The sequence below is a fragment of the Papaver somniferum genome, chromosome 3 (assembly GCF_003573695.1).
Source record: "Papaver somniferum cultivar HN1 chromosome 3, ASM357369v1, whole genome shotgun sequence".
In the NCBI taxonomy this organism is placed as follows: domain Eukaryota; kingdom Viridiplantae; phylum Streptophyta; class Magnoliopsida; order Ranunculales; family Papaveraceae; genus Papaver; species Papaver somniferum.
In genome coordinates this window covers 194,234,936-194,247,206 of record NC_039360.1, presented here as the reverse complement: position 1 = coordinate 194,247,206, position 12,271 = coordinate 194,234,936, and the positions used below count along the sequence as shown (strand labels likewise).

The 12,271-nt window shown below is 35.4% G+C and overlaps 1 protein-coding gene and 1 long non-coding RNA gene across 2 annotated transcripts; both read right to left on the bottom strand.

Annotated features, from left to right (window-relative positions):
• Nucleotides 1-3,361: 3,361 nt before the first annotated feature.
• Nucleotides 3,362-9,877, bottom strand: LOC113360482 (O-acyltransferase WSD1-like). The gene is made up of 6 exons (XM_026603991.1): nt 9,767-9,877; nt 8,491-8,560; nt 7,163-7,221; nt 6,754-6,971; nt 6,533-6,671; nt 3,362-3,508 (listed from the first exon to the last, which is right to left on the bottom strand). Exons 1-6 carry the CDS (start codon nt 9,875-9,877, stop codon nt 3,362-3,364), a joined length of 744 nt encoding a protein of 247 aa, XP_026459776.1.
• Nucleotides 9,878-11,281: 1,404 nt separating this feature from the next.
• On the bottom strand, nt 11,282-11,899 carry LOC113361990. Its single transcript, XR_003365477.1, has 2 exons — nt 11,682-11,899; nt 11,282-11,512 (listed from the first exon to the last, which is right to left on the bottom strand). It is a non-coding gene; the product is annotated as an uncharacterized LOC113361990 (long non-coding RNA).
• Between the last annotated feature and the right edge of the window lie 372 nt (nt 11,900-12,271).

The following is a 12,271-nucleotide window of genomic DNA, read 5'->3' as shown; positions in this document are numbered from 1 at the left end:
ATTCCTATTATAAAGATAAATAATATAATGTGGAAAAGGAAAAACACAATATGCTCTAAAAGTACTACTTGTGATATTCCTATTATAAAGATAAACAATATAATGTGGAAAAGGAAAAACATAACACGAGGAAAACTACAATTGCAAAAAAAAAAAAAAAAAACCCTGGGAACTTCTCCAGATTTGAACACTGAAATGTATTAAGCGGCTACAAGCACTAGCTTACTATCTGAATTCGGACTGGAATGTAGTTGAGACCGAATTCACCCTCCAAGCAATTCATATACATTCGTGCTCCTTACGTCTCTTGAAATTCGTAAGCCTCTATGTAATTGATTCCCATAGATGACGTCCTTAACAACTTAAGAGTTGCTTCATCATGAATGAAGACTTTTAATACCAATGTTCCTCTAATACATAAGTGTATTTTGATTTCCCTTTAGATCAATATATAAATCAAGTCTTGGAAATATGTTTGTCATAAACAAAGCTAACAAACCTCACAAATCTGGAACACTTACACTTAGTTAGCTGAGAAGCCCAGATTATTAACCACTCTCAAGAACAATTTCAAAACCGATCAATTAAGAAGAGTTTTAGATAACTATCTTGAAGATTTACAAAACCTACGAGGAAGATAACTTTGTGATTTCTATATGTGTTGTTGCCGAAAGAAATTATCAAAAGCTCGATGATAAAAAGAACAAGATCAAGGTACATGAACTATCAAGGTAAAGATAGCTGGATCTGGATTCACGAATACCCAAGTGAAGTCTTTAAGTCGTAAACCTATTTGTGTATCCCAGAGGAAACCTAGGTCCATATAGAACGACTTTAACAAACTATTAGGACACGGAAGTACCAGGGATTGAATTTCCTGGTTTCTTGAGTCTCTGTGTTTATAGATTTTAAAGATTAGAGTTGCTTAGAATTCAAGTTAAGAAAACTTGAGATTTAAGCTAACGCTTTCTCTATTTAGATGAAACTCTTGTTAGGATTTCATGTAAGCACGTGGAAAGTTTGTCTTGAAATAAGATAGAAGAATATACACCATGGTCCATAGTATTGGAACCGTGTACACTGATAGTTCTCAGCAAATAACCTTTAGAAATAATAAGCAAAGTCGTGTTCGTCCAACATTTAAGATTTGAGTCATGAAACACAAACACAAAGTGAATTAGTATTCAAAATATTATAGAGGTGTTTATAAGAGTCATAGCAATGCAAACATATTTTAGAAAATAGTCTGAATGCATCTGCTTTAGTTCGTACTGGGTAGGTATGCAAAAGGGTACGCGTACCTATGGACCAGTTTGTGAATTTAGATGGCCCAGATACGGGTACCGGGTACGCGTACCTCACCCCTTTACATGAAATCAGAACTAAAGGGTATGCATATTAGGTATCCGTACTTACCCCTATTCCGGAACTCAGAAAACAATAATATGCTTATTGGGTACGTGTACCTTCCTGTGACCAAAATTTCAATAGTTCTGAAACTCTCTTTAATCAATTTGAAACTTTACCAATTACCATAAATGATGAAAACCATTGCTGGGGAAATATTCAAATGATTACTTGAATCAACAATAGTTTATAAACAATAAATTGTTCTTAAATGAGTTTGTCAAGTATATAAACAACTCTTGCTTGAATCATATTACGAGACGTTTAACAAGATAAACTTGACTCGAGATTTCTTATTTGCAATATATATTATATATCATACGATATAGTCTCATATAGATAGACTGGTAATACTTGTGAGTAAAAATGCTTCAATCTTCACAAACCTCTCTGTTGATGAAGTTCTCCAAACGTATTCGTTTTATCTCCATTCTTCCATTTTCGAGAGTTATTCAGTGATGTGTGATACTCAACTACCATATTCTAACCTAGTCTGAAACTTGACTTAAGTAGACTAGAGAGCAAGCTATTGTTTTGTGCTATTTACATTGACAACAAGCTTGAGATAAAAAAAAATTGCGAGTTCGAGCGAGTAGTGCTCTAACATTTAAGGCTAGAGTTTGTGCTACACTAAGGACCACCACAAATTCCAGACACTGCATTTCAACACTTTAAGTTTCTCTTTTGAGAAGAATATGTCATCTTGATCCATATATCAACTTGATCATGAGATTTCCTTTAGTTGGTGTGGAGGGGGGGAGAGAATTAAGGATCCAATCAGGCCCACCCGTTTTTACGGATTGATGTCCGACCTATATTAATAGACGGGACGCAGGTGCGGATGTTGTCTTGAAAATACGCCGGACAACTGCACCTATTACCTTATGGGTGATAATATATATACCTATAATTTTCTTGTAAAATATGAGGTTAGTATAATATATACCTATAATTATTACAATATACATTTTATTTTTTAGCATTATTTCCATATAATTTTAGGGATTGAACTTGAAAGGAACAGAGAAAACAACTATTACTATATTTTTCACTTTGCAATACTGCTTTGTCAATTATTATGATTATGAATTGTGATTTTAGTGTTGTTCATGACACTTGTTATTAATCGAAATTCTTGTCATTTTCATGCAAATTCGTTGGATGCTGAATTGGATATGGATGTCAAACTTAATATCGATGTATGAGACTGGATGAAGACGAGGCTAAATTCGGCCCAATCCATATCATACTCACCCTATCAGTTAGTACAAAAGAAAACTCATCTAACAACCATGAATGAAGCAAAGAAAAACGTCTAATCTTGAAATGGGTCTCTAATTAGAGACATAGTGGTTTCTAATTAGAGATTGGGCTTGTAATTTGGGCATGTGAGTTGAGTTCTAGGCTGCTTGTACTTTATTCCAAAAAAATAATAATGCTTAACCTTCTTTGCCTAAAAAGAAAATAAAAAGGCCGTCTGGTGAATGATGAACCGTGTATGCCAATGGAGTGTTGTTTCTGGCATTGAATTCTTATAATGTGTTTCCGTCTAGTGTGTTAAAATGAATTTTCCTTCTTTAAAGGTAGCCATTTTTGTTCTGTTGTGATTTATTAGATAAGCTATTGAGCTGGCCTTATGGTGCAGTCTTTATTGTTGACAAAACAAGGGCTACAAGCCTTGTAAAAATGACATCTTGATAAGGAGTTGACTGCCTGACTGGGCGACACTTCCTATAAAGTTCACCAAGAATTTGGAACATATCCGATTTGATATTGCTTTGAGAGTTTGAAATATGCTTCTGAGACTCTAAACACGCAAGTTTGTTTCAGCATACTCTCATTTGCACCAGAGTAAATATCAAGTGAAGTAAATTGCAGATACACTTCTCACGTAGTATTAGCTTCTTACTGAGTAATATTTGCCGGAGGAGCACCACTACTTTAATCGAATTTCTCAGGTCTTAACAGAAGCCTCCTTCATTTCAAGCAATGCATCTTCAAAACCCTTGGCGAGGAACTGAGGGTCTGGAATAATGTCTTTAGCCACAAGAATTTTCATTTCTGCTTTTCCAGCGTAACTTACCATATGCATTGTCAGTGCCTGCAGTTTCATTATTTAGAATCCATGAACCCAGACACAGCCAACACAAAACAGAAACAAATTATTGAAAAGGCAAAAGCTTCTTACATGGGGTAAACTGGACGAAGTTGCAAAACCTCGATGATAAAAAGAACAAGATCAAGGTACATGGACTATCAAGGTAAAGATAGTTGGAACTGGCTTCACGAATACCCAAGTGAAGTCTTTAAGCCGTAAACCTATTTGTGTATCCCAGAGGAAACCTAGGTCCATTGAGAACGACTTTAACAAACTACTAGGACACAGAAGTACCAGGGATTGAATTTCCTGGTTTCTTGAGTCTCTCTGTTTATAGATTTTCAAGATTAGCGTTGCTTAGAATTCAAGTTAAGAAAACTTGAGATTTAAGCTAACACTTTCTCTGTTTAGATGAAACTCTTGTTAGGAGTTCATGTAAGCACGTGGAAAGTTTGTCTTGAAATAAGATAGAAGAATATACACTATGGTCCATAGTATTGGAACCGTGTACACTGATAGTTCTCGGCAAGTAATCTTTAGAAATAATAAGCAAAGTCGTGTTCGTTGAACATTTAAGATTTGAGTCATGAAACACAAACACAAAGTGAATTAGTATTCAAAATATTATAGAGGTGTTTATAAGAGTCATAGCAATGCAAACGTATTTAAAAAAATAGTTTGAATGCATCTGCTTTAGTTCGTACTGGGTAGGTATGCAAAAGGGTACGCGTACCTATGGACCAGTTTGTGAATTTAGATGGCCAAGATACGGGTTCCGGGTACGCGTACCTCACCCCTTTACATGAAATCAGAACTAAAGGGTATGCATATTAGGTATCCGTACTTACCCCTATTTCGGAACTCAGAAGACAATAATATGCTTACTGGGTACGTGTACCTTCCTGTGACCAAAATTTCAATAGTTCTGAAACTCTCTTTAATCAATTTGAAACTTTACTAATTACCATAAATGATGAAAACCATTGCTTGGGCAATATTCAAATGATTACTTGAATCAACAATAGTTTATGAACAATAAATTGTTCTTAACTAAGTTTGTCAAGTATATGAACAACTCTTGCTTGAATCATATTACGATACGTTTAACAAGACAAGCTTGACTCGAGATTTCTTATTTGCAATATATATTATATATCATACGATATAGTCTCACATAGATAGACTGGTAATACTTGTGAATAAAAATGCTTCAATCTTCACAAACCTCTTTGTTGATGAAGTTCTCCAAACGTATTCGTTTTATCTCCAGTCTTCCATTTTCGAGGGTTATTCAGTGATGTGTGATACTCAACTACCATATTCTAACCTAGTCTGAAACTTGGCTTAAGTAGACTAGAGAGCAAGCCATTGTTTTGTGCTATTTACATTGACAACAAGCTTAAGATAAAAAAAAACTTGCGAGTTCGAGCGAGTAGTGCTCTAACATTTAAGGCTAGAGTTTGTGCTACACTAAGGACCACCACGAATTCCAGACACTGCAATTCAACACTTTAAGTTTCTCTTTTGAGAAGAATATGTCATCTTGATCCATATATCAACTTGATAATGAGATTTCCTTTAGTTGGTGTGGGGGGGGGGGTGAGAATTAAGGATCCAATCAGGCCCACCCGTTTTTTACGGATTGACGTCCGATCTATATTAATAGACGGGACGCAGGTGCGGATGTTGTCTTGAAAATACGCCGGACAACTGCACCTATTACCTTATGGGTGATAATATATATACCTATAATTTTTTTGTAAAATATGAGGTTAGTATAACATATACCTATAATTATTACAATATGCATTTTATTTTTTAGCATTATTTCCATAGAATTTTAGGGATTGAACTTGGAAGGAACACAGAAAACAATTATTACTATATTTTTCACTTTGCAATACTGCTTTGTCAATTATTATGATTATGAATTGTGATTTTAGTGTTGTTCATGACACTTGTTATTAATCGAAATTCTTGTCATTTTCATGCAAATTCGTTGGATGCTGAATTGGATATGGATGTCAAACTTAATATCGATGTATGGGACTGGATGAAGATGAGGCTAAATTCGGCCCAATCCATATCATACTCACCCTATCAGTTAGTACAAAAGAAAACTCATCTAACAACCATGAATGAAGCAAAGCAAAACGTCTAATCTTGAAATGGGTCTCTAATTAGAGACATAGTGGTTTCTAATTAGAGATTGGGTTTGTAATTTGGGCCTGTGAGTTGAGTTCTAGGCTGCTTGTACTTTATTCCAAAAAAAAATTATGCTTAACCTTCTTTGCCTAAAAAGAAAATAAAAAGGCCGTCTTGTGAATGATGAACCGTGTATGCCAATGGAGTGCTGTTTCTGGCATTGAATCCTTATAATGTGTTTCCGTCTAGTGTGTTAGAATGAATTTTCCTTCTTTGAAGGTAGCCATTTTTGTTCTGTTGTGATTTTTTAGATAAGCTATTGAGCTGGCCTTATGGTGCAGTCTTTATTGTTGACAAAACAAGGCTACAAGCCTTGTAAAAATGACATCTTGATAAGGGGTTGACTGCCTGACTGGGCGACACTTCCTATAAAGTTCACCAAGAATTTGGAACATATCCGATTTGATGTTGCTTTGAGAGTTTGAAATATGCTTCTGAGACTCTAACACGCAAGTTTGTTTCAGCATACTCTCATTTGCACCAGAGTAAATATCAAGTGAAGTAAATTGCAGATACACTTCTCACGTAGTATTAGCTTCTTACCGAGTAATATTTGCCGGAGGAGCACCACTACTTTAATCGAATTTCTCAGGTCTTAACAGAAGCCTCCTTCATTTCAAGCAATGCATTTTCAAAACCCTTGGCGAGGAACTGAGGGTCTGGAATAATGTCTTTAGCCACAAGAATTTGTATTTCTGCTTTTCCAGCGTAACTTACCATATGCATTGTCAGTGCCTGCAGTTTCATTATTTAGAATCCATGAACCCAGACACAGCCAGCACAAAACAGAAACAAATCATTGAAAAGGCAAAAGCTTCTTACATGGGGTAAACTGGACGAAGTTGCTCTAATTGAAGTTGTAGGATTTCCTCCAAACATAATCTCTTTTTGTGGACCAACCACATTCGATATCGTAAAACTTGTATTACAGAAAACCCTGTTGTTAAGAAAGTTCGTGACCCATAAACACAAATAAATCAAATTTTAAGTTATACAAATATCGATTCTTCAAGTTATAGAATCTTGTTGATTAATTTATTACCTTCGGACCCAAAAGTGACATCACTAATTTACTGATCGCATAAGTGAAATGAGCTTCTAACGATAGTTTCTTCTTGTCGAGCATTTCTTTGGCGTTCTTGACATATTGAAGTGCATCATTACCAACATTTTTATGGGGATAAATTGGGAGTAAAAGGAAGGCAAATTTGTTACCCCACCAACTTGTCACCGAACTGCTCTTCACCAAACTTGACATCTCCTGTAAAAGCAAGTTCACGAGAAAGGTTAGCAGACAACTCTTTAAAACAGATGCAAGGTCGTGATTACGATTGCATCCCTTGGATGAAAGGGTTTGTACCGTGCATCTTCTTTGGAAAGAAGTCTGCTACTACTCTATGTAGGCCAGAATTATGCAATAAGAGAGAATGCGAAGTCGTTAAAGTATCGGACCTGTAATCCAGGCTGTTCTCTAAGGTTAACCATTGCTATTCCCGTGATTTGAAGTCCCTCTTAAAGACATTAAAGATACCCCATCACCTAAATCATGATCAATTCTCAATACTACGCAGTTTTGGTCCTTCAATATATGTATTTCCCATAATGGTTTATCAATGTTGAGAGGCGATGAAACAGTAAGATCTGCCAAATACCCATTCACGATCTCGTCGTTGCTAAGAACGTCGGACGGCGAATCACCATGGTCAATGTCTTGAATGACAAATATGTGTTTGTCTAAATTTAATCACCTCAGTATTCTCTTCCATTCTTGTTTCTTACTAAAACACTTTGAAATCTTGGGTGCTGAATCAAAATGGAGTTTTCTATTTCGGCTTTAACGGATTCTATGTTGATCGGGTATTTGGCATTGATTATGCAATTGATAACTTGATTTCCTTCTTCTTGCAAGAACAGCCGCCCCACAGGGGTCACAGGTTCTTCTTTGTTCATGGTGGGTTCGAAAAACGTGTAGCACTTGTAATATAGAGAGATCAAAAGAGATGCTGCAGTCACGGAGAGGAAATATGACTAGTGCTGTTTGATTCCAAGAAAAGGTTAGATTATCATCATTATTTTAAGAGTAAGTTGAATTTTAATAAGCAAATATATAGTTGCCGATTCATTCGCAGAATCGCAGTAGACAAAATACAAAATCATTAGTTAAATGCAACTCAACGGTGATTTCCTAACTACATGTGGCATGCCTATGCTTTTTAAAAGTTTTTTTATTTTGCGTTGTTTGTTACACAGCCAACTGGCACAAAAACTAATCACACGCTCTCACAGTTCTTATATCAGAACTACAGCAATATCAACACAAAGCATGGTTTTTAAAAGCGTATGCTTCCCTTCAAATTTTTTCAGAACCCTATGACTCGTACATATGAAGCGCTTGGAATGAGAAGCACGTAGTCCATGATTTTGACCAAAGTCAGAAATGCAAAATGGTCAAACTTCAAGAAATAATGTTTCTAGGTAGGATAGTGGGATCTGAACCTACCACCTTGTGTGTGTGTTTGATATATGAGTGCTCAATCCCTGCTCAACATGGTTATTTGCAATAATATTTGACTATATTTTATATCTATAAATGTTACATGCCTATTTATAACATACCAAATCATATACGATTCACCATTAACCATGAATCGCCAATTCACGATTCAACCTACGCATCGCTTCTCAAAAATAAAAAACGCTTCACGTTTCGCTTCACGCTTTCAATACCTTGGCGCCAAGCAAGCGACAAATATCATCAGGAGAGCGAGACATCCACGCACCTTTCATCCTTTTAGCTGCATTTTCCTTTGACAAATAGTCCACCATAATATTTGACTCTCTGTATCTTTGCTGAAAAATAACATCTCCAAAACATTCTTTCAAAACCATATAATAACATCCGCAACCAAACAATCATGATCCATGAAATTGTTACCTCCTTCTTGCATAACTGAATATTATCGGTGGAGTCACTCTCAATTTCAACTTTTTTAATCTATAGATCCTTCGTCAATTGCAGATCATCTCTAATGGCCCAAACCTCTGCAACATTATTGTCAATTCTGTATAAATGCTTAGCATAACAGGCCCGATAACTACCTTGTTCTCCTCTAATGACGCCACCTGCCCCAGCATGGTTCAGATGGTAAGAAGTATCGTCACAATTCAACTCTAAATATCCCTCCCTAGGATAAATCGAGTAGTGATACACTCACCACACTGTTCTCCCGCAATGCATCCCGCGATGGGATCGTGCAGTCACGCGAGCACCTCTCTACATTGGGATTAGAAAGGGTTTCAAGTGGGCCCTGCCCTGTATCTCAGGCGGGATTTTTTGCGGGACAAAATTGCGGTAAGTTAATCATTTCCGGGATAAATCTATGGAACAACCATGTCAATCACCCTATACTTCTATTAGTATCTAAAATAATCAATAGCTATAAGAGCTTCTCCAATGGTTTTTTGTGTGTTTCCTATGTGGAACCACAAACAAGACATCCTCATCCCAATGTTAACTTCAATTTAGGGTGAAAAAATAATTCATCTCCAATGATGTTGGTTGTGAATTTTTTTTAATTAAATGTAGATTTTATTTTTAGTAATTTTAAGATTTTATTAAAACTAAAAATGGTCATTTAGTATATTGGAATTTATTTTAGTTAATAAAAGCTTACTAGGATAGCTTGACATTGTCAAGGTGAATGTCTAAAACTTGACATTCACCTTGACAATGTCTAATAAAAATTAAGCCGTGTCATCTTCACATTAATTTAAGATTTTGGGTTGGAGAAGAATTTTATGAAAAATGAATGTCAATCCTATGTGGACTTACACGTTTATCTTCACATACAATCCATTGGAAAAACTCTAAGGTCCCATTTCCTTGTATTAGTATCTAAAATATCTTAAACCAACGGATTAGGTAACATTCTAATCATTTACATTTGCAGTAACTGATAAAGGGTGGTTCGACCCATGAATCATTCCACAAGTCGACATTATCCCCATTCCTTATGTTCCATATTATACAACTTTAATTATATTTTTCCAACTAACCGTGCTCTTGTTCTTAGTATCACAAATCCGGAAATCACAATTACGGTAATATTTTGCTTTCAAAAGTTTAGTAACATCAGAACTATTATTGGAGAAAATCCTACATGCCATTTTAGCGAGAAGGGACATGTTATATATTGACCTCAAGATCCCCCATTCTTAGGTCTTCATATTCTACTGGTTTACAGACATTTGTCCAACTAAGCATACATAAGCTGTTTTTTGTCTTTGTCCCCTCCCCACAGAAATTTTGGCGAGAGTGAAAAAGTTCTATTACGAACGCACCATAAATTCTAAGGACCGTAAATGGAGAGACTTGGCGTATTGATTCGGATACATAAAAACAAAAGCACGAGAATATGTTATAGTTAGCAAGATGGTGAACGACAATAATCCCCAAACCCCTCCTCTTGAAAAAGTGAGTAATCCGACATTTTTCACCTATCTCATCGTTTACTATTTGCACACTAACATTGAGTATTTCATTTCATTTTAGCTGAGGCGATTCAATGCCTATGGTGAATACTGCATGGGGAAGGAAAGTTCATTCACCACAAGGAATATAAGGTGTTGTACCGTCGTGCTCGGAGGTTCATTGGCGATGTATTGATAGGTGAAATTATAGAATTCGTATACTGAAGTTGTTCTACGTAATGCGCTAGTTTGCTAAATAATGTAATGTGCTGATTTCCCAAAACTGTAATGAATATTTTGTTTTTGAAAGTATGATAAAATTGGGCTACGTGGACATTTATGATTTCCGTTTCTAAGAATCGGTTTATGTGGAAGCTAATAAGAACCGATTCTGGATTATCCACTAGATTTAAAAATGTCAACACTAATATCAGTTCTGGGAATAAACATGTACCAATTCTGGGATCATTTTGACAATTCTGGATTTATTTTTCTCAAAATAAAAATCACAATTTTTTCAAGTTTTGAGGATGAATTAGCGGTAGTTGATTTCAGGGTTTTTCATTTTACTTATAAATGTCTTAGTTTATCACGTAATGCTAGGCTGCAAAATAGCCAGGTATTTTGTCGAGATATTTCCATGTGAGTGAGTGACTGATCGACTAAGTTTACTTTCATTTCCTTCCGTTCCAATTTCAAGCAGTCTTAGTGGTTGTGTGGGCTTAGAAATTATGCAGGTTTAGAATCCGTATATGTTGTGGTCGCAATTCGCAACTATTCACCCACCTGTTCAAAACCAGTTCATTTTATTTTTGCGTTGGATTCTTTGTTTCAGAAAAAAATCAAATACAAATTTTGTTCTCTATATTAATTTGATCAATTTTGTTGGGTTTATGTTGCTTTGAGGAGGATTTTGCGAAGGATTATATAAGATAGATTATACTTAAGTGGATCCTTTTGATGTTGGTGATGTTGTAGTTGGTGCCTTTCTAATAGGGGTAGTTTAGTCAAAGCCAGGAAAATATATGGCGCCGTTCCTAATTATTGAGACAACTGCTGTTTCTCTCTACCTCAATTTTATTTTATTTTGCTCTCTCTGCATCGAATAAAACTTCGAAAAATATCCATAAAAATCTTGTACTCCGACCGGATTACATATGTTATTAACTTTCTTAATTTCAGAAGAAAGAAAATGAAGACAAGGTTTACATGGTTTTATTTCGTGCTAAATTAGATAAAGGTATCAAGCCTACTGACAGCAATCCGTGCATTGTGTTCTACCGTCAGCATGAATTCTGCATTGGCAACAACCACGACATTGCCAATCGCAAGCTACAAGAGAAAACACACGAACCCAAAATTAGTGTTAGCTAGGATTCTAGTTAACTTCATCAAAGGGAATGAAAATTCGAAAGTGCAAACCTATTCATCGTCCGAACCATTCAATCTTTAAAAACAAAAAAATTATACAAAATAATGTTTTTGGCATATATGTTCATACCAGTAGTGAGAACATGACCGGGAGCGAGACTCTTGAGGTTGATAACAACAGATTGACCGGCACCTTCTACAGACCGAGATGCTTCGACATTAACAAACGATGAATAGGCCACAAGAACCAACATGAATAACAAAACCTTGCTGGAAACAGAAGCCATTGGTAAGTATCAGGAGAACAGAAGCAATTTTTAAGTGGTTAGAATCCGACGACTACTTGTCTTGCTCATACGGCCGCGTATGTGTACAAATTTCGAAATATATAAGGTGTTTTTCATTAAGTTTGATTTGATTACCATATTGATTGTATTTCATGCACAATATCTTTTTCTTTAATTATTTTAATATGCATATGTTTTCTAATGCATGAACATTGGATATCCATATATTTTCTTTAATATCCATATACGAATGCATGATATGTATGAATTAACAATTAATTCAGGAAATGCCATATAAACATATGATGGTGATTCGTGATTTTTCTTTTTCCTTTTTGTGATTAATTTCGCAGATAATTTAATTATCTTAATAATCATTCATTTATTACTATTGATTACTACTTTATAGTCTCATCTATGCATTTATTTGAAA